Here is a 21,392-nt window from a genome sequence, read left to right as displayed (position 1 = left end):
GCTCATCAAATCCAACTCTTCCCCCAGCGCTGCCAAAGCCACCACTGACCCACAGCCCTCAGCACCTCAGCTCCAGGGCTCTGGGATCCCTCCAGGGCTGGGCACTCCCCCAGCTCCCTGGGCAGCCTGGCACAGGGGCTGACACCCCTCTCAGGGAAACAGTTGTGCCTCAGCTCCAGCCTCAGCCTGCCCTGGGGCAGCGGCAGCCCATTGCCTCTTGTCCTGTCATTGCTGCCTGGGGAGCAGAGCCCGACCCCCAGCTCCCTGCAGCCTCCTGTCAGGGAGTGTCAGAGAGTGCTGCTGGCTGCCCTCAGCCTCCTCTTCTCCAGGCTCAACACTCCCAGGTGCCCAGCACAGGGGACAATCCCTGCCCTGCTCCTGCTGCTGCCCCAGTGCTGATCCCAGCCAGGATGCTCTTGGCCTTCTTGTCCCCCTGGGCACGCTGCTGGCTCCTGTTCAGCTGCTGTCAATCAAACTCTGCCCACAGAGCATGAGCCAAGAATTAGTCTAACGTTGGTGGCTGCGTGCTTGGGCCTCTGTCACTGAGAGCACAGCACAGGGACCACCCTGATCCAAGGGTCCATCCAGACCTGCAGGATCTGACAGCGCTGCTCAGACCCAGAACACCAGCTCTTCTGCACAGCTGAGAAAGCAATCTGACCTGAAGCCTATGGAAAACAGCCTGTCCTGCAGAGGATGGATTAAGGGCTGTAATCCCTCCAGGATTTCGCTCCTGAGCAGTTTATGCCACCTGTACCCGTGCTGCAGCTGCACCTGCCTGGAGCAGCAGGAGATGTGTGGCCAGCAGCTCAGTGCTCCCAACTCACTGCTGGGCCAACAAGCTCCTCACCCTGCTGGCCCCAGGCAAGTGTCCTCCCTGTGTTTTGCCTCTGGGCCCCAGGCACCCAGAGCCTCCCTGCCTGGGAGCAGAGCCGACTCACCTTGAACAGCTCTTTCTTGATCCGCCCTTTCAGGAAGTCTTTGACAAACTGTGTGTTCTCTGCACGGTCATGGGAGTCCTTGGTGCCCTCCTTCAGCAGCTCTGAGAGGTCGGTGGGGCTGCAGGCACAGAGGGAGAGCTCCTTTCACCCCATCCCACACGCACCCACGAGGGATCCCTGCTCCCTCCCTGCTTGGGTCCTGTTTGGAGCAGGTACAAGGGCTGGGGCTGGCACCCCAGGAGGAAGCAGACAGAGGCTCCTTCTGCAGACATGGGCACCCATGTGCCAACCAGACTTGCCACTCTGGGGCTGGGGCTTACCAAGGGCTCAGACCCAGGATCCTGGACCAATTGCCAAGGACCTCTGATCCCTGCACTGTGACTTCTGCCTCTCTTCCATGGGAGCCCCAACAATACTACAAAAGGCACCCTTGAGCATATGAAGAGCAACTACTGGGGCAGGGTAAAGGGCAGGGGAGCCTGGGTGAGATCCTCCGTGGCCACTCCAGAAGGGGAGAGCACATGCATGCACAGGCAGGACCCCAGCTTTTCCAACTTGGGTATAAGCTGCAGGTCAGGAAATACAAGCTGAAGGGCAAAACAGGGCAAGCACACCCTTACAAAGCTTATTTATCCCAAATCACCCTGCTCTGGCAGGTTTCCACAAGTTGTCGTCCTGAAGAAGTCCCTGATTTCAGGTTACAGGCACTGGACTTCCCTGGAGTGCCGTGCAGTTATCAACGTCTGTTCTCACCCAGGCTGAAGCCTGAGTGCACCTGACATTCTGTATGAGAGCACACGTGTGTGAGCTGTGAGGGAGAGCTGGGACACTCCAGCCCCTCTGAGCAGCTGAACAGGGCAGCTCCTGGGCTCCACAGCCAGGAGCATTCACTTCCCAGCCCATCTGGGTATGCTGGGAAGCACCCTATCCCCTTTCACCTCAGCCAGGAAGGCACAAGCCCAACTGCCACAGGTACAAAGCATTTCTGAAATGCCAGTTTGTTACTGGAGGCTAAAAACTCCCCTAACTGCTTCTTGTCAGCCTGGGCCTGATGGCTCCTTCCCATCCCTTCCACCCCTCCAGTACAGTTTGACTGAACAGATTTTACTGCACATATATACGAGTAATCCCCTTTGAGAGTCCCTCACTCCTTCTCAGATGAGGAGAAGCATCAGCCCTTTGCCTGGCAGGCCTCCTGCCTTGCCCTTGCTGTGCCTGTGCCGTGCTGTGAGACAGGACTCACCGCACACTGTCATCTTCTGTCTCCTCATAGCGCAGGGTCTCCCCCTCCTCTGCTGCCTCGGAGCCGTCCATAGCTGATGGCATTCCTGCTCACTGCTGGGGTTACACACTCTGAAAGGCAACGTGAGAGAGGGGGGTTGGAGGGAAGCTGCCTTGGGAGAGGGATGGGTGTGGGGCACAGAGCAGTGGGGCAGGGAGCCTGAGCTGCCCCATGGCACGGGGCAGTGAGGAGCCACCGGCCACATCACACAGCTCGGGCACTCTCAGGTCTCACTCGTTCAGCTCAGCTGCCTCACTGAGCCCCAGCTCACCACAAACTAACCTCAGGACACCAACACCACAGCAAGCAGCCTGCATCAGGTTTCCCAGTGCAGGACGGATCCTGGATGAGACCCCCACGTTAGCAGTCAGCACTGGGATTGAGACCAAGCTGCTCTCCACTGGTGCTGCCAAACAGCTCACCCCACACTAGACCCTAAGCAGGGTGACTGGAGAGGGAACATCTCTCCTTCAGTGAGGAGGAAGAAAAGGTACTTTCTGTCCAGAGCAGCACAGAGCCTCCCCTGGAAGGGAGCAGTGGTAATCTGACCAGCTATGCTCTGCAGTCAGGCAGGTCACAGGGAAACCAAAGCCTTCCTTGTAATGGAGGATATGCAGAGAACTTCTGAAATGGGCAGATTCCACTGCTCTGCCTTTCTAGGGCTGTGCCTCATGGAAAGTCAAAGCAGAAAGCAGAGTGAGCTGCAGGTAGCTCCTGCTACCACTCCCACACTCCTGCAGCTCAGCAGGGTTTACTTCTAATCCTAGAAGTAATTGGGTTCTTCCTCCTCTTTCACAAAGGGGAAATAAAGTCTCCTTGGCAGGCGCAGGATGCACAGGACTCACCCAGGAGCAGGAGCGAGGCACCTGGCTAACAGGAGCTGAGCACCCCTTCAGCCAGAAATCCAGCCACCTCATCTCTGAAACGGGCCTGAAAGCAGCTTTGTGCAGAGCATCAGCACAGCCTCGCAGGCAGTCAGGAGCCAAGCTGCTCACCAGCTCCTTGGCAAACTGAGCCACCCCTCACGCTCTCCCACCCAGGTCCCTCAGAGCTGCAGCCACGGGGTCGCTGCTGGGCCCATCGAGGGGCTGGAGAGCAGCAGCATGGGGCCAGCACATCAGCTGCTGGGCTGCAGCTCACACAAAGCACAGCACTTCCTGCCACCCACCCTTTAGGGACTGAACAGCACTGCTGAGGTGCCCCTGAGCTCAGGCTTCTCTTCTCCAGGCTGAACAGCCCCAGGGCTGCAGCCTTTCCTCCTCACACACATGTTCCATCCCCTCAGCACCTTGGTGTCCCTGCACTGGCCTCTCTGCAGCAGTTCCCTGTCTCTCCTGAGCTGGGGAGCCCAGAACTGGCCACAGGGCTCCAGCTGAGGCCTCAGCAGGGCAGAGCAGAGGGGCAGCAGAGCCTCCCTCAATCTGCTGCCCACACACTGCTTGGCGCCCCCAGGATGCCACTGGCCTCTTGCCCACGAGGGCATATTGCTGGCTCATGTTTAGTTTGCTGCACACCAGCACTCCCAGGTCCTTCTCCAGGAGCTGCTCTCCAGCAGGTCACCCCCAGCCTGTCCCAGTGCAGGGGGTTGTTCCTCCCAAGGTGCAGGACTCTGCCCTTGCCCTTGTTGAACCTCATGAGGTTCCTGTGCCCAGCTCTCAGCCTGTGCAGCTCTCACTGAATGGCAGCACAGCCTCTCGCAGTTTGGTGTCACCAGTGAACACATCAAGGGTCACTCTGTCCCCAAATCCAGGGCACTGATGAGGATGTTGAACAAGACTGGTCCCAGAACCAACCCCTGTGGAACCCCACTGCCCACAGGCCTCCAACTCACCTCAGTGACCATTCCCCTCTGGGCTCTGTCATTCAGGCCTCTAACACCAGGGTGATGCAGCCAAGACAGAAAGGCACCAGCACAAGGGCTCAGAGAAACAAAAGCAAAGGGTCAAACAACCCGGCTGGGCTGAGCCAGGGGCTGCTGCAGGCACAGGGTGGGAAGAGCCTGGCAGCACAGCCAGCCTCCTGCCAACACTGACACGGGACTTGTGATGACACCCTGGCTTCCTGCTCAGCTGACTTCAAGCCAGGCACTTGAAGCACAGATTCCAAAATTAAACTAGATGAACTGGTTCCAGTTTAATCTCACACTTCCAGCAAGCCAGAGTCCTGGAGGCAGGGCGTGCTGCCTGAGCACACTGCAGCAGCCACCCATCCAAAGAGCACTGCAGCACTGCAGGGCCCTGAGGAGGCCTGAAGGCTGACGTGAAACCCAACCCAAAGTGACACACTGGTCAGTTCAAGGCTCCCAAGGCCTCCCTGTACAGGACACAGACACTGACTGCCTGGTTAGAGCCCTCAGAGCACATTCCTCTGCACCAGCACGTTGCTTCCCATCCGATGGGCTCACAGAAGCCTTTACCCAAACTTGGCCCCAGTGTTGCAGCAGCACAGCCCAGCACAGCACCCTTGTACACAAGAGCAAGGGGAATTCCATTCCCCACACAGGTCTGGACACTCTACATTTCAGGAACTAGGCAAAACGTTATCGTGGCTGCACGTTCAACTGTCCATCAGTGCAAAGTCATGATGGAGGAGTTTGGATGGAACCAGATAAACAACATGGTCACTGGCTACAGCCCTGGTTTCTCAGTGCACTCTGCTCCTCTGAAAGAGGTCCTACACACCGAAGGAGAGGCTGAAGCAGCAGCTTGTCTCCACTGCAGAGGCTGGGACAGCGTTTCATTTGCTACAATGAGTTCTGCTCATCAAGAGCCTGGCTGATGTTCAGGGTAAACACCTCCCTGGTAGCCTGACAGCAGCCTGCTTGGGATAGACCCAACAGTGACAGGAGCTTTGGTACAGCACACCTCAGCACTCCACTGATTTCCCAATAACAGTGTTCAAACCCTCCAAGAGCACACGCCTGCCTCATCTAGCCAGCTTGCCCCTACCCACACCTGCACCCTGGGGTTGCACAGCCACTCTGCTCGGGGTAGGAAGACACTTCACCCCAACAGTCACGGGCCTCTTGCAGGGAGCAGCACTGGGAGTCCTGGCTTCACCCTGGGCAGAAGCCCAGTAATTCACAAGCTCCTGGGCAGCACAGAGGTCACATCTGCTGTTCGACTGGAAGGTGTCTCCCCACATGCCAGGCACACATCCTCGCTACAACCAGCAGCAGAGCGGGGCTGAGCCCACCCCAGCATCACCACAGCAAGGACAAACTCCAGACACCCAGCCCATCACAGGGGCAACCTGGCACTCACATCAGACAGCTTCCCTTCTCCTCCTCCCTCCAGGGAGGTGCTGGAAATGGAGCCTCACTCACATGACTTGATCCCAGGTAGGTTTAAGATTTTACTTAGACACAGCCTAAGTTTAGGCGATAATTCAAGCCTAAGACACTTCTACCAGTGCACACATGATCACTGCTGCTGTCCCCTCGAGCTGCAGTCCAGCACCTCAAGTTTTCTCACAGAAACTCTGAGAGTCCCCAGATTTCACCCAGTCCCACATTTTGGGACACAGCCCTTGGGTCAGGCAGCACAGCAGGAACTGTCTCATGCTGTCTGGGAAGACAGTGCAAGGGGCAAGTTACTCAGCCCTGATTAGATGTGGGCACTGAGCAGCGTGACAGGCACCCATGAATCCACCAAGCAGCCTTTGCTCTGGGGAGGGTCAGGGCTTGCCCTGCCAGTCCCAGCACGCAGCCAGCTGTGCCTCGGACACCCCAAGGAGCACCAGGGACAGGCACTTACAGCCGATGCATTTAATGCAGCACTGTGTGCAAGTGCTAGGCACCACGAGGCATGAATAAGGCATTTGTTTCACCCAACAATGGGAAAATAGGGACAGCAGGAAGCCTCAGAGCCCTTCATGCTCCGAGCTCTTCACTGAGCTCGGCTGTGTCAAGAAGAGCCAAGTGCCCCCGTGCCACGGGAGCCCTGTCCCGAAAGCCTCGGGAGAAGCTGCGCACGGGGATCGCCGCGGGACCGAGGCAGCTGTTCTGGCCCGCAGCCTCGGCTGCTGTGCGGCCGCTCGCCCACGGCAGCGGCACGGAGCGGCGAGGGAGGCCCGGCACGGCGCCCGAGCCCGGCGGGTCACCGGCACACAGGGCGCTGCGGGCCCGGGCCGTGCCGCGGGCCGTCCTTCCGCGGCCTGCCGCGCACCGCGCCTCAGACAGCGGCCAGAAGGCACGGCGGCCGACAAACCCGGCCTGCGGCTGGGAGGGCCCCGGCCCGGCCGCCCCGCAACGCAGAGAGGCACCGACGCGACCCCGAGACGTCCCGCACGGGTTCTCCGGCCCAGCGGGAAAGCGCGGCCTCCTTCCCCATGCGGCAGGGCAGCCCGGCGAGCCTGGCAGCGAGGGCAGCCCGGCGGGGAGGGCTGGGGGCACGCACATAGGACACCGCGGGGCTGGAGCGGGGGAGCCCAGCAGGGAGGGCCCGGGGCAGGCGGAACGGGAGCAGCCGGGCCCGGAGCGGGTGGCAGCCGGAGCGGGGGGCAGCCCGGAGCGGAGCGGGGGGCAGGGGGAGCGGGGGCAGCCGGAGCGGAGCGGGTGGCAGATCGGAGCAGGGGGCAGCCGGAGCGGGTGGCAGCCGGAGCGGGGGGCAGCCCGGAGCGGGGGGCAGCCCGGAGCGGGTGGCAGCCGGAGCGGGGGGCAGCCCGGAGCGGAGCGGGGGGCAGGGGGAGCGGGGGCAGCCGGAGCGGAGCGGGGGGCAGATCGGAGCAGGGGGCAGCCGGAGCGGGGGGCAGCCGGAGCGGGGGGCAGCCGGAGCGGGGGGCAGCCGGAGCGGGGGGCAGATCGGAGCGGGGGGCAGATCGGAGCAGGGGGCAGCCGGAGCGGGGGGCAGATCGGAGCGGGGGGCAGATCGGAGCAGGGGGCAGCCGGAGCGGGGGGCAGATCGGAGCAGGGGGCAGCCGGAGCGGGTGGCAGCCGGAGCGGGGGGCAGCCCGGAGCGGGGGGCAGATCGGAGCAGGGGGCAGCCGGAGCGGGGGGCAGCCCGGAGCGGGGGGCAGGCCGGAGCGGGGGGCAGCCGGAGCGGGGGGCAGATCGGAGCAGGGGGCAGCCGGAGCGGGGGGCAGCCCGGAGCGGGGGGCAGCCCGGAGCGGGGGGCAGCCCGGAGCCCGGCCCCGCTGCCAGGGGCCCGGCGGCGCGCGCGCACTCACCCGTCCCGCGGCGCGAGAGAAAGCCGTGGCGCGGGCGCGCGCGCGTTTATGGCCGGAGGCGCGGCCGCGCGGCCAATCAGGAGCCACCGCCGGGCAACGCGCCGATTGGCGGCGCCGGCCGTGACGTCAGCGCGGGAACCCGCCCCCGGGCCGCCCGGCGCGTGCGGCCGCGCATGCGCAGGCGGGCGGAAGGACACGGCGCCAACGGGACATTGCAGCGGGGGCTTTATTCGGCAGCGCGAGAGTAACGGAGGCTCCGTAACGCCGCCGCTCCCACGGGGGCTCCGGCCCTGCCGCAGCGCCGGCCGCGGGGCAGCGGGCTCCGGGAGGCGGTTCGGAGCTTGTGAGCACGGCTGGGGGAGGGAGCGGTGCAAGAGCTCGGGCGGGCTCTGACAGGGACCCTGCGGTTCGCTCTGCACCGAGAAGAGGCGAAGGAGGGACGTTCCCCACGCTCCGGCCTGCTCAAACTCCTCCCCCGAGCTCTCCGTCCAGCAGCACTGCCTTCCCCCGCCCTGGCACACACCTGTCCTCACACCCCCGCGCTCGCTCCTCCCTTCTTCCACGTCTCCCTCCGGCCTCGTTCTCCGGAACAGACGCTGCTCGCGCCCCGCCCCCCAGGCTCACCCCTCCTGGGGCCCGTGGACGTGCTGGTGCCGCAGCAGCGCGGAGCTGACGGCGAAGCCCCTGCCGCAGCGGGCGCAGGCGTAGGGCCGCTCGCCGGTGTGCGTGCGCCGGTGCTGGGTGAGGTGTGCGCGCTGCCGAAAGCTGTCCCCGCAGTCGGCGCAGGCGAAGGGCCGCTCCCCGCTGTGCACCCGCCCGTGCCGCAGCAGCGCCGACCTCCACAGGAAGCTCTTGCCGCAGTGGGCGCACTCGAAGGGCCGCTCCCCGGCGTGGAAGCGCCGGTGCTGGATGAGGTGGGAGCTGACGGTGAAGCTCTTGCCGCAGTCGGCGCAGCCGTAGGGCCGCTCGCCCGTGTGGAAGCGGCGGTGCTGGATGAGCGCCGAGCTCACGGTGAAGCTCTTGCCGCACTCGGAGCACTCGTACGGCCTCTCCCCGGTGTGCACCCGCCGGTGCTTCATGAGCTCGGAGCTCTGGCTGAAGCTCTTCCCGCACTCCTGGCACTCGTAGGGCTTCTCCCCGGTGTGGACGCGCTGGTGCCGCGTCAGGGCCGAGCTCACGCTGAAGCTCTTCCCGCAGGCGCCGCACTCGTAGGGCTTCTCCCCGGTGTGCACCCGCCGGTGCTGCACCAGCTGCGAGTTCCCGCAGAAGCTCTTCCCGCACTCGGCGCACTTGTAGGGCTTCTCCCCGGTGTGGGTCACCTGGTGCCGGATCAGCTTCGAGCTCATGCTGAAGCTCTTGCCGCAGTCAGAGCACTCGTAGGGCCTCTCCCCCGTGTGGGTTCTCTGGTGCTGGACGAGGTGCGACCGCTGCCGGAAGCTCTCCCCGCAGTCGGAGCAGGAGAAGGGTTTCTCCCCGGTGTGGATTCTCCGGTGCTGGACGAGGTTGGAGCTCACCCTGAAGCCCTTTCCACAGTCCCCGCAGACCGTCAGTCTCCCCACAGAAGGATTTCTCTGCTGGATAACATCTGGCAGCCTCCTGAAGCTTTTCCCCCGTGGTGTCACTTGGCTTTGCCTCTTCCCCAGAGGTCTCTGAGCCCTTTCTGACCTGCACGGGAGGACGGGGTCCTGCGCAGGACTCTGGGATCTGTTCTCCTTGGAGACTCCTGACAGGAATCCCTCGGGCTCTGCTGGCCCAGCGATGCCTTGGTGGGCATTTTTCTCGCTCCCAATCCCATCTTCAGCTGCAATAAGATGAGAATGCAGAGAGGAGTCACAGGCAGGACGGGAACTTTGCACAGGGGAAATTCAAAAGGGGCTGAGTTATAAAAAACTGAGCAGACTGACTTAAAGCAGAACAAGTTCTGTTATTTCCCTCCAAACTACACAGGAACAAACCCTGCACACAGCCCTGAACGCTTCACCAGAATCTGCTGAAATCATTGATGTACTAAAGGTAAAGGTCTAGTGCTCCACTGGATCAGGCTGAGGAGTAAAGCCACAAACACACAGAGCTCCAGATTTCCCTGCTTAAAGATTCAAAGGCTCTCTCCTGGCTGCACCTCCTGGGGTCTGGCGGAGCTGTGAAGAGGAAGGACACTGCTGAACCCCACATAGGCAAGGAAGGCAGGAGAGTCTAGAATTCCAACCCAGACTGATATCTGTACATATCCAATCTTCCCCTTGCTGGTCAGTATAAACCCATCACAACATGATTCCACAGTAAGCTCCCGAGATGCCTTCTAGTACAGTCTGTGATGCCACTTCTCCCCTCCTACAGTTCTCATTAAAATCATCCCTTAAGAGGAACTGAAACTGGAACTTTGCTGTTCACCATTAAGGCACTTCCATTTGTCTGCAGCTGCTGCACCCAGGCCTGGAGGAAAAGAGAAAGGTGATTTCCAAAGAGAGGGGAAGGGGAGGACATTTCTGGCAGGCCAGTATGAAGCTCTTGACCCACACGTCAGACTTGGCGAGCAGACAATGGAGGTGGTAGACTTGCTGTGTTGGTGTTGTGCCCAAAGAGACACCCTGCACCTACACCTTTCACTTATACCAGGAGAGGCCTAGGATGTTCATTGAGGAACAGCACCATGGAGTTAGAGCAGCCAGGTGAAATCTGCAGCTCCTAGGCAGACAGAACTGCCACCTAAATGTTAATGACCATTGGGGAAAAAACCCAAAGCAACAGGATAGAAGAGAATGTGATTCTGCCTCACTGCTCAAACCCCACATCCTGACCATGAGGGGACAGAGCACCCACTTCAGAGGAGCTGCAATGGAGCTGAGGAAGATCCCGAGGCATGACATGAAAGAGCAAAGGCACAGAACAGCCTCTGTGGAGGAGATGACTCAAGTGCCCGTTGTTCTGGGAGGAGGCACAGCTGACAGGGGCCATCTGAGGGCTGCAACACAAGTGGCCTGTGGGGTGGGTAGGGATCCATCCTGCACCATCTCCTCTGAACTAACAACTCCTGACATCAAACTCCTAGAAGGCAGCTTCAAAGCAAGCTGAAAGAAGCCACAACTCACGAAACAGCTAAAGAGGCCGTGGAACTCCTTGCTGCAAGCTGCCAGGGATGATAAAACACACACAGCTGCTGAGGGCAAGAGAACACCAGAGAGAGAGCAGCGAGACATCGAGGCAGCACGTCTAGGTCAGGAGTTCCTGAAGCCGCAGGCTGCTTGGGCCTGGGAGAGCATCCAGGGACACAGCACGGCTCGTCTGCTTCCCCCGGGTCTCCTGCTCCTCTCGGTGCCCTGTCAGGGAGCGCGGGCCAGCCCGGGCTCCGGCGGCGTTTCTCAGCGGCAGGTTCGCAGGGGGTCGCACCAGTCCCTCACCTGCCCGGCTGCCCCTTCACCTGCCCGGCCGCCCCTCGTTGCCCGGCCGCCCCTCGTTGCCCGGCCGCCCCTTCACCTGCCCGGCCGCCCCTTCACCTGCCCGGCCGCCCCTCGTTGCCCGGCCGCCCCTCACCTGCGCAGCCTCCCCTCAGCGCGGCCTCCGCTCCGCGGGCCCGGCGGCGGCCGAGGCGCGGCGGCTCCTCCTGGTCGCTGTGGGCGAGCATCGGCGGCGCGGGCCGGCCGGGCTGTCAGCGGCCGTGCAGAGCGGCTCCGGGCCGGGGAGCGGCTGCCGGGGGCAGCGGGACCGGGCCCGTTACCGGCGGCGCCGGGGCCGCCCTCAGCGCTCGCCCGGGGTCACGTGACGGGCGGCGGCCAATGGCGGGCTGAGGGCGCTGCTGAGGGCGGCCGGGCCGGGACCCGCTCCGCATCGGGCTCACGCCGGGCCGGGCCCTCGCCCCCCGCAGCGCCTCCCGCGGTCCCGGTGCAGGGCTCTGCCGCTGCGGTCCCGGCGCAGGGCTCGGCCCGGCCCTGTGCTCCCTCCCAGGCACCGAGCGCGGGGAAGCAGGACGGGGCTCCTCGGAGAACTCATTCCTCCTTAGCCCTCGAGGCTGACGAGGCGAGTGCCTGGGCCACGGAGCAGCCGCAGAGCGCAGGACGCTGGGCAGAGGCACGCTGCGGGGCTCCCGTGTTCTGGGGGGTCTCTGCTGAAGGATTGGAGCGTGCAGTGATGTGCCTGCCAGGGAAACCGCCCCCAGCTGCTGAGCTCAGCCCAGCTGTGGCACGGCGCTCTGCGGGGGATGCCCCACTGCACAGGGTCACTGGTTGTGCCCCTCTCCAGGCCCCCAGCAGCGCCCCCTCCAAGGCCTGACACAAGTGCTCTCAGCCATAAACACCCGTGTTTCAAGCAAGATGCACGCACACAGAGAGGTGGTGAGGAAAAGGCATTTCATGTGCTACCCGCAGCCCAGAGTGAGGGGAAGAGCTCTTTTTGGTCAGAAAGTTTATCAATGGTACCTTACAAACTGTTTATTGTTTATCATACACATCAAATAAAACTGGGGATGTGCTGTACCAAAACCAGGGCAATGTTTAACATGTGCCAAGGCTATAAACGCTCCTTTTTCTGAGGAGGTGTGTCCATTCAGACTCTGAGCTGCCAGACAGTCAAAAGTCTGTCTGGTGAAAGTAAACATGTAAACCATGACAGTTTAGGGTCCAGGACTTGCCCAGGAGCCCCAGACAGTTTGTAGCCCATGATCAGTCCAGTTTGAGAACGAAACTGATCCCAGAAGCACATTTAGATCGGGTTCTAGCAGGTGCTGAAGAGAGGCAGTGGTCCCTGTAATACTGTCATCTCAAAGCCATCTCCATGGAGGATGTCCTCCAGCTATGCTGACAGGGCAAAAGGGGGCTGAGAAAGGGGAGCAGATGGCTCCAGAACACCAAGGACACACAGCACCCAGTGCCCAAACCCCAAACCACATGACACATGGTGTCAGAGGCACTTGTGGGAGCTACCACAAACAGGTCCCAGAACAGCTCCACTCTGCTGCAGGGGTTTAAGAAACACAGGTTAAGGAATTGCACCACAGACTGCAAACTGAATCAGGGGCAGAAGCTCCAGAGAAGCCACGTGCTGGAGGCAGAACAGCAAGTGGAGCAGGCTGTGCAAGTCAGAGCAGAGGGCTGGGAACAGCAGCTCAGTCCTGGCCCATCCCACAGGCCACAAGGAGGAGCAGTGCTCCCACAGATCCCAGCATGGATCCCAGCACGGATCCCAGCATGGGTCCCAGAACAGATCCCAGCACGGATCCCGGCACGGATCCCAGCATGGGCCTGCAATGCAGAGTCCAGCTCCCCAGGGAGGCCTCTGTGCACAGAATGCTCACCATGGAGGACAGGGCTCCATTCAGTATCGTCTCCTCTGTTTTTTATTCCCTTTTCTTTTCTGCTCCTTCTCCTTGCGGGCTCTGGCTGTGGTAAATGTGATACACTGAGCATCTAAGAAGTCCAGCAGCTTGGCCTGGGAAATGCGGATGCCGTTGAGCTTGAGCTCTGCGTGCAGGTCAGCCAGCTCGATGGGCTCGTAGAACAGGATCCTGTTGTACAGGGCTGTGTTGGAACGGATGTAGCACCTCACTGCCTCCAGCTTGGCTTCCTCCCGAGCTGCTGCCTGAGACGCTGGAAACTCCTCTTCTTCCTCCTCAGAGGCAAAAGCACAGGCTTCAAATCCATTCATGAAAGAACTAAAAGCAAGATCAAGGAGACCAGAGATGAAGGGAAGAACCAAGGACAGGACCAGAGCTGCCCAAGTCCCCATCTCCTCTGACCACCCTCTCGAGGATCAGACGGACAGAGGCACCCATGGAAGGAGTGAGGCAGAGGCTGGCACGTGCTGTGCCAGCTCCCCAGGCTGCTGCACCCCGAGCTGCCAGCCATGCCATGGCCACCTCGGCCCCGTCCTTGCTCTGCCTGTGGGTTCTCAGTCAACACCAAGTGCCCCTTGCTGCTCTAACTTGCAGAGACCAGGTGTGTTGGATTTGGGGCTTGCACACATGCATCCACAAGCATTTTTGTGTTCTGAGAACAGCTCACTGGGAATTAGACTAAATCTAAAGCCTGTTTCTTTTGTAGGAGGGTGCTGACCTTCAAATGACGTGCCCAAAGAGGGCCACCATAGGCCACTCACCTCTTTGCCACATCCCCAGCTCATCTCTGTCCTGAACCGTTGACTGTTTGGTTTAGTATTTTGTTGCCTTACCTCTGTGAGCCAAAAGAGATGTCACTGCCATCCAGGGAAGAGCCTGCAGACTCCTGAGATGTTGTGAGCATCGGTTCCTCGCCATCAGCTGCCAGACACCCTCTCTCTGGAGAGTCAGACGACTTTTTCCGCTCTTTGGCTCCTTCTGAGTGATGTCTCCTTTTGGTTCCCTGCTTGGGTGCTGCACAGCCTGTCTCACGGGATCCAACAAGGTCAGAGTCAGCACTGCCTGCAGGGAGCAGTGCAGGAGTGCCCCCAGCTCGCTGCTGCTGCCCCGTGCCTGCAGCCCCCTCTGCCCTGGGCTGCCTGCGGCGCTGGCGCGGGGGCTTCTGCAGGGGGGGCTGGGAACAGGGCAGCTCCTCCTCAGAGTCTGTGTCCCGGTGAGTATACTGAAAGATCTCCTTCAGCTTCAGCACCATCTGGCGTCTGGGGAGAGCACGAACCCCAAACCTGCAAGAGAAAGGCGGGAGCTCAGGTTAAGGCAACACAGCACCTTCCACCCTCAGCTCAGGAAGTCCCAGTGGGCAGCTGAAAAAGCACGATGTGACCTCAAAACCCACTGACTGGAGCTTCCCCACGGGTTCAGCCCAGGAGCTTGCTTCCACACTACCTGCCAGCAGGTTTCTGCTCAGAGAGAGGCAATGCTAACCTTCTCAGCTCCTTCTTGAGCTGGGGGGTCTCCATCATGGAGTAAGCTGGCATCGGTGTCACTGGGCTGCTGAGAGGCTCATTGTTCTCCTGACAGGAAGGTTCTGCAGAAGGAAATGACCACGAGCAGAATTAGTACAGAAGGACCAAAAATGGCTGCTATCTTCCCCCTTTAGTGGCAGATGCTCTAGTATTATCTCATAACTGATTAAGCAGCGCTGCTTTCACAGAATCACACAATCTTAAGGGTTGGCAGGGACCTTGAAAGACTGTCAGACAATGGTACCTCTGCCTGGCCCTGCAAATACTGCGGATCAGAAGGCAAAAGACACTTTCAACGTACCAAGGGAACCACAGGTTCCTTAAAACAATTTAAGCTAGTTCCATAAATGCAGTATCAGTACAAGCTCTCACCAGGAGTCTTTACAGGATCTTCCTGACAGGCACCTCCTGCAGCTGACAACCTCTGAGTCAGAGGAAGCATCTCTGGAAATTCTTCATCTTCTCCATTCCAGTCATCCCAGATTTTGGAGTTGAGGTAACTGGGTCTGCTGCCCACTGATGAACATGCCTCAATAGGGCTGTTTTCAGGACAGAGCAAGGTTGTTGTTCTGCCAACAGGGCTTCCCCGGAGAGGGGTACTGCCCAGGATCCCCTGCACGCAGGCTGGGCTCTCCTGCTGGCCACGCCAGCAGCCAGCTCTGGGGCTGCTGCCACTGCTGGTCTTGGCACAGCTGACCTGGCTGGAGTCCTGGCTCTGTCCTTGTGCTGGTGACTGATACTCAACGTGCCAACAGTTGTCAAGGGGCAGCGGGGGCTCCTCACAGAGCAGGACGCTGCTCCCCAGGGACGGCAGACTGACCTCCTGCTCACTGTCCTCCACCTCAACCACACTGGTGTTGGGCTTATCTTCCAACAGCTGCTCATGGCTCCGAGGCACAGGCTGGGACAGAAACGAGGCCTTGGCACATTTGCTTTTTGTGTTGGTGTGGCCAGGGGAGAGAACTGGATCCACTGGAGAAACCGACGGGGAGTTCCTGGAAGATGCTGCTGCTGGGCTGCTGGAAGGGCTCCTTCCACTCACTGAGTTCTTTACAGGCAAACCTGTGGCTGACAGCGTTGCTTCACCAACTTCCAGTGATTTGTCAGTCATTTCATGGTTACTGTTACCTGCTGCTTCATCCTTTATGCTGAGTTTAGATTCCAGACCCTTTAAAGAACTTATACTTGTGACCTGAGTCTGTGTTGAGAAACTCCTGTTTCTGCCCAGGAGTGGTGTGTCTGGCACTAGCCAGGAGCTGTCTGTACCTGCAGATGTCTCATGACTCAGCATTTTCTCAGGGCTCAGCTTTGGACTCCGTTTGCTCTCTGAAGAACCAGCAACTTGTCTGCTGAGAGGCAATTTGGTGGACACCTTTGCACTGTCGTTTATATGCACTGTATCTGCAATGCCACATGAGACCTGGGCTGATCTCTGCTCTGTTTCAGCCACTGACGAGTTATGTTCAGGTTTAGGTATCTCAGGACCTTGTTCTATGTTTGTAGATCTTTGCTGCTCAGGGATTTCCATTTTCTTTAGAGCAGAGCCTGTTTCTGGTGACTTCCTTTCTTGCTCTAACTCCACTTCATCATCAGAAGATAAAACTATAACATCAGCCTCGTCCCTCCCCTGAGCTGCAGCATCCTGAGCTCTGATGACCAGTGATGGCAACGCTGGGACATATGGATGGTTGTTTAAACTAACGTGGGGAAGCTCTGATGGAGAAACCAGGTTCTTGTTTCTGGAGGCAGGATCCAGCTCCTTGGCTTTCTGACAGTCTGGTTCATCAGACAGGAATGATTTTTGCGTTTTGCTTCGCTTTGGTGTTGACACGTGTCCTCTGGCAAACCTTCCCTCTGAGTTTGGGGATGCTGGTGAAGAGCCAACAGCAGGAAAAAGGGGCGCGTCAGGTCTGGGAGAAGGACTCCCACAAAAGCTGCTCCTACGTGGAGAGAGGCCTTTTGGGGACTTGCTGTGCAGAACTGAATCATTAACATCAACGTGTTCTTCACTAAGAGCCTTTCCTGATTGTTTGGCAACTTCTTTTGTTGGGGAAGGCTCACAGTAATCTACCTGAGTTACAGAAAACAAGTGTTCACAGCTTTCCTTGATACTGGCATCACCATGCACACCAGGAACCTGTTTTTCACAGTCATCTGCCTCACCACGTGAGACCTGGGATGACTTGGAATCCTTCACACCCTCCCATCTCCTCACAGTCTCTCCTTCATTAGCAGCAGCACCATGGGATGCTACAGCCCATTTTTGAGGTTCATTGTGGTGAGGCACAAACGTGGTCTGGGGAACACTCACGCTCCTGCACCTATTTATACTCTGCATTTTCCCTTCTTGTGCAGACAGGTCACATTTAGATCTTTCCACATCATTGTCATCCCTCAGATCTCTGGAGCTGCTGCTTACTGAAGCAGATTCAGATCTCTTCACCTCTTCCTCCTGCGTCTGCTGATCGGTACCTTGGGATGCCTCAGTGTCACTGCAGATGCTGCAGTCTGTTCCCTCGCTCTCCTCTCTTTCACCTTGAACCATCTTTCTCTGCGTTGCAGCAAACTCATAGATTTCCTCCAGCTCCTGTTCACCCACCCCGTTGTCGTCTTCCTTCTGGCACTCAGGGCTCAGCGCTGCTGCTTCCTCCTCCTCCTCTTCACCCATCCACACCGAATTCAAGACGTCTTGGAAGTTCTCAGCTCTGTCCTCGCAGTCGTTGTCATCCCTCACAGAGAGCAGATCATCTTCTGAATCCACTCCAGAGGACATTTGACTCTCTCCAGTGTTTTCACACTTTGTCATCAGTTCCCTCACACCGAATCTGCAAGGCAATAGTGGTAATGTTAGTATCTCCCTCTTCCAGAGGATGCTGGTTTCCTGCGATGTGCAGGATGCAGTGCACTCCTGTAACTCACAGTTCCCTTTTCCAGGTGTCACTTGCATGAATTAAGCATCAGGCTCACTCTTCCTTTCTTATGTTTGAGACTAACCATCTGTATGACTACACTACAACTCCTTTGCCAGTCACACCGGTGAGAGCTTCACGGGTACCTCTGTGCAGACATTTTAGCAAGACCCAACCATTTTCCTCTCCATATCTCAGTAACTGCTCCTGTTTCAAGCTCTTTACTTAGTGCATGCCTAGGATCAGGACTGAGAGCATGGCTGAGACAACAACTAGAGTTCTAAGCACCCAGTGCATTCTGCAGGTGCTGCTCAGACCAAGGGCGTCACTCGTGCAACCCTTTGAGAACCACACACACAAGATGGCTCGTCACCATCAACACCAGCTGACAATAAACATCCTGAGACAAAACTCTTGTTAAAAGTCACTGAAGGTAGGAAATCCCACCCAGACACCACCTGAAGAGACATTCCTGGAAAAGGTGAGGGTAGGACGTTCTAACGGGCAAGTTTCACTTGGGGTGTGAGCAGAGGATAACACCACTCAGACCGTTCTGGCAGCTATGCCACGGAGGTGTGTGTAGCTGGATCCAAACCTGTGAGCCAGGGCCCGGACCTGAGCGAGCAGCCCCGCGGGGACGGCAGCGTCTGCCGCGTAGAGGAAGCGCAGGAAGGCGCGGGCGGCCTCGGCCGACACGTCCCCCAGCAGCACGCGGCGCGTCGGCGCCTCCCCGGCCTCCGCCACCACCAAGCCCTCGCTGGCAACCTGCGGAGCAAACACACACCACTGCTCAAGGAATGGCAACACCAGTGCTCCTGTTCCCACCAGCCTACTCCTTTCCCTCGCCAAGGTCCTGCCCTGGGGCCCGGGCCTGAAGCCTCAGAGGGACACTAAGATGACTGAGCAGAGGTTCAGAGGGAATGGGCCATTTCCTCCCCACCCTACAGCTGGGGGCTTCAGTAAACCTTAACTGCTTGTTTTAGTCACACATGTAAAGGACAATCAAGAGCTTTGGAATCAAATCACTTGCCAGAGCATAATTTCCTACACCTCTCCACAGGTGAGCTCCCTCCGAGCTGGTTTCAATCTGCCTGCCCTTCAAGTCCTGCTGGTGTCTCACAGGAAGAGACAAGACACAAAGTACTGCTCCACTGACCAGGACCATTATCTGTGTGTGTCCAACTGGATCTCAGGTTTTAGCCAAAATGCACCTCCAGTTAGTAAGGCCTCACTTCCCTTGCAGCCCAGTCACACATGGTGTGTCTGAAACTCCCTCCGCAGCCAGGGGACACCATGCGGCAGCAAACACGAGCTCTGAAGTCATCTCTGATTAACTGCTGTCCCTTTGTTACCCAAAATCCTCAAAGATCACTCCCCCAGCTGTCCAGAGAGTAAACACGAAATGCTGCTCTGCAGGTGGGGACTTGGGGAGAAACAACCCTCTGAGGGCAGCAGAAGTACAGCACAGGGCCAACCCCACAAACAGCTCCCACCCGTGACAACAGTGGCGGGGATGCTGATGCCAGACAGAGTCACAGGGAAATACATGGCTAACCCAACAGCTTTTAAAGTCTTTGCTTGTGGGCACACACACTTGCCAACAGTTGTGAAAATACCTTAACAGCTCATCATGAGACTGCTGTATGGCTTATAGGAACTTGTCTCCTCTCCCTAGACTTTCATGGACCCCTCAGAACTGGCCTGGGTCACCTTGGGTGGATAAAAGCGAACTTTCCAACAGGGCAGGTTTAAAGGGAGCTGACTATGGACTGGGGGCAGCTCCGTGAAAGAGCAGAGCTCAAATGCCAGGCTTCCTGCCTTTCCCTGTCCCAAGAGGAGGCTGCGTGGGAGCAGGCTGGCAACTACCCAAACCAAAATGCTGCTGGGAACATAAGCTCTACCTCACTGGCCTTGCAAAAAGCACTGTTCAGAACAGCTCCCTCCAAAGCAACTGAGTGACAAAACCTCTGTGCAGGTTGTTTTCAAGTACCTCCCTGAAGCTCCCCAGCCTGGGTGACAGGCAGGACAAACCAAGGTGGACAAGGCAGTCTGCAACTGCCCATATGCAAAAATTCAAGGGCTAAAAGCACTTAGGAAGCTTTCTCCATCGTTGATGGACAGAACACATGGAATCCTGGACTCCTCACAGTCTCCCCAGATAAAGTGCCATGTTATCCATCACTCTGTCAGGATTCTGGTTTCCTAAGCTGACAAACCCCTGCAGGTCCAGAGGCACCTGCCTCTGTGCCCAGCAGTGCTCTGGGCTGATGCTGTAGCATTAACTGCTGGCAGGTGTGGGCAGCTTGGGCTCTCCTGAAGCAGAGGAAGGCATGTCAGCAGTACCTACCATCTGAACAGCCTGGGGACACCGTGCATACAGCACAAACATGTGGGCATAAAGCACTTCCCCACAGTCCACCTGGAACTGGATGTCACTTAAGTGGGGATTGTTAACCATGGCACTGAAATCTTCAGCCAGTAACTTGAGAGACGACTAGAACACAAAAGAAACACAAGGAGTTACATGACAGCTGTCAAACATTTCCCTGCAGGTAAGAAGGGAACAACCCACTGATCAGCACTGCCATGGTGTGAACACACTGCCTTGGCCTCCTGCAGGTAACCACCAGCACCACCAGCCTCGGGTCTCCCACAGGATGGACAAGCAGGCAACTCTAACAGCCAGTTCTGGCTTTGTTTTCCTCTGCTTTCTCACAGCTGGGCCAGTCCTGCTAGGTCCTGCTGTACTTGTTCTGCCTTGTGTTACAGCACATTATCACCTCGGATGTTCGCCACACCGCTTCCTGCTGTGGTCTGGCCACAGCCTACAGCTGCCCTCTCCATCCACTGCCTTCCACCACATTTTTAGGAAGCTGTAATTTCCACTTTGGTGGGCTTGAACTCAATCTGCTATCATTAGAGTAAGAGGAAAGAGGATGACTCAGGGATGGGGCAATGAGCCTTTCTTCTCCCGTTCCCTGGCTGGCAATGACAGCAGCAGCTCTGAAACAAGGGGCCCACACAGAACAAAACTAACGTACGTGCCTGGCTCATAAGGACTCGTGTGCTTATCACTGAAACCCCTTTTGAAACTTCCACTCCATTACAGAAAAGAAACATCATTTCTACTGGCTTTGCAGAACCCTTTGCTGTAACTTTGGGGAGCGCTTGTTGACTGAGCTACCTGTGACTGGCTACTGGTGATGGTGAGGCCAGGCCTGGGGCAGGTGCCAAAGAAAGCAAAGATGACCACTCTGCTTCTGCTCTGGAGCTGCTCCCAGTACAAACCTACCCCAGGCAAGCTTCTAAAGGCTCAGATCCCTCTAGGCAAGCGTTGTGGCTCTGGAGGTGGCCAGTGCTTCAGAGGAGTGTGAAATGTCCTGAGCTCACAGCTGAGAGGCTGCCTGACTGTGAGCAGAACACAGTTTATAGTTAACACACTAATCACCGACCTTGTGCTTGTCAAACCTGCTGCAGAGTTGAGGAACTGCAAGTTTTATTCCAGTGAACATCTGCATGAGACGCAGTTCCACCTGGAACAAGACAGCTCTTTGTTTTATCAGCAGGTTTCTACATTAGCAGTGGACTGGGGAAACCCAACCTTTCTCCTCTCTCCAGCTTGTGTCTGTGGGCTGCCAGCAGTGATTAGCACCAGCACGGCAGCACACGCCGCAGCGCTCCTCCCAGGCCTGCCTAGGTGGGCCAGGGAAGGGGCTGCGTGTCCTGGCAGGGCTGTGGGCTCATCTCCAGGGGGAACACAGGAAGCTCAGCCTGGAAACAAATCTGATGTTTCTCGCTTTCTTATTCTTGGCAGGTAGGACACCTGCAAGACATCACCTCAGGAAGCCAGCAAGCACAGACTCCTGACTGCGTTCCAGGCAGCCAGCCCAGAACTGCTTTCCTGCTGAGGCTAAAATTATGAATCGGGAACAGGAAAATGAAATAAGGCTCCTGGATGCACCCTGCTCTGTGCAGAGCAAACAGGCTGCTCTGAAGACAGCTCCAAATGGGCACGTGCTCCTGTCAGAGAGCACACCAGCCAGCCAGGACTCCACAGATGTGACGTGTCTCAGGCACGGGTAGGGGATGTGCTACCAGTGCAATGGGTGTATTTGTTCTACATGGTTAGGCTCTGTCTGTGCTCACATGGAGCACAAATCTCCTCCACTGGCAATCCAGCTCATCAACAACACTTAATTCGCTCAGGAAAGCTACCACAGAATCAAACTGAAGCTGAAAAATGAT

At 58.2% G+C, this 21,392-nt stretch overlaps 2 protein-coding genes across 5 annotated transcripts in view; both read right to left on the bottom strand.

Moving 5' to 3' along the window:
• Positions 1-947: 947 nt before the first annotated feature.
• LOC104554774 (zinc finger protein 501) lies at positions 948-11,114 on the bottom strand. Its single transcript, XM_061993702.1, has 4 exons — positions 10,921-11,114; positions 8,014-9,190; positions 2,185-2,294; positions 948-1,059 (listed from the first exon to the last, which is right to left on the bottom strand). The coding sequence occupies exons 1-4, from the start codon at positions 11,009-11,011 to the stop codon at positions 1,034-1,036; spliced, it is 1,404 nt and encodes a 467-aa protein (XP_061849686.1). The 5' UTR covers positions 11,012-11,114; the 3' UTR covers positions 948-1,033.
• A 692-nt stretch (positions 11,115-11,806) lies between these two features.
• The window catches only part of SLX4 (SLX4 structure-specific endonuclease subunit), a 29,270-nt gene continuing 19,684 nt past the window's right edge, over positions 11,807-21,392 (bottom strand). For 3 of the 4 annotated variants that reach the window (XM_061992863.1, XM_061992865.1, XM_061992864.1), the window contains exons 12-17: positions 19,495-19,641; positions 17,743-17,912; positions 14,611-17,063; positions 14,198-14,300; positions 13,549-13,998; positions 11,807-13,033 (exon numbers count right to left, since the gene is read on the bottom strand). In XM_061992863.1, coding sequence (XP_061848847.1) covers positions 12,697-13,033; positions 13,549-13,998; positions 14,198-14,300; positions 14,611-17,063; positions 17,743-17,912; positions 19,495-19,641 — 3,660 coding nt within the window. In that variant the 3' untranslated portion in view covers positions 11,807-12,696. The remainder of the gene's footprint in view (positions 13,034-13,548; positions 13,999-14,197; positions 14,301-14,610; positions 17,064-17,742; positions 17,913-19,494; positions 19,642-21,392) is intronic. The other variant, XM_061992866.1, reaches the window with a different exon arrangement.

Source organism: Colius striatus, chromosome 3, assembly GCF_028858725.1.
Source record: "Colius striatus isolate bColStr4 chromosome 3, bColStr4.1.hap1, whole genome shotgun sequence".
Taxonomy (NCBI): Eukaryota; Metazoa; Chordata; class Aves; order Coliiformes; family Coliidae; genus Colius; species Colius striatus.
Note: the sequence above shows the minus strand (reverse complement) of the source record. Positions and strands in the feature narration are given on the sequence as shown.

Bases quoted from the DNA above. Each gene is read 5' to 3' on its own strand.
- LOC104554774 (XM_061993702.1), bottom strand. From the start codon at position 11,011: ATGCTCGCCCACAGCGACCAGGAGGAGCCGCCGCGCCTCGGCCGCCGC. The intron at 9,191-10,920 runs GTGAGGGGCGGC...ATCTTATTGCAG, and splicing joins GCTGAGGGGAGGCTGCGCAG to CTGAAGATGGGATTGGGAGC. The intron at 2,295-8,013 runs GTGAGCCTGGGG...GTTGCCTTTCAG, and splicing joins GTCCACGGGCCCCAGGAGGG to AGTGTGTAACCCCAGCAGTG.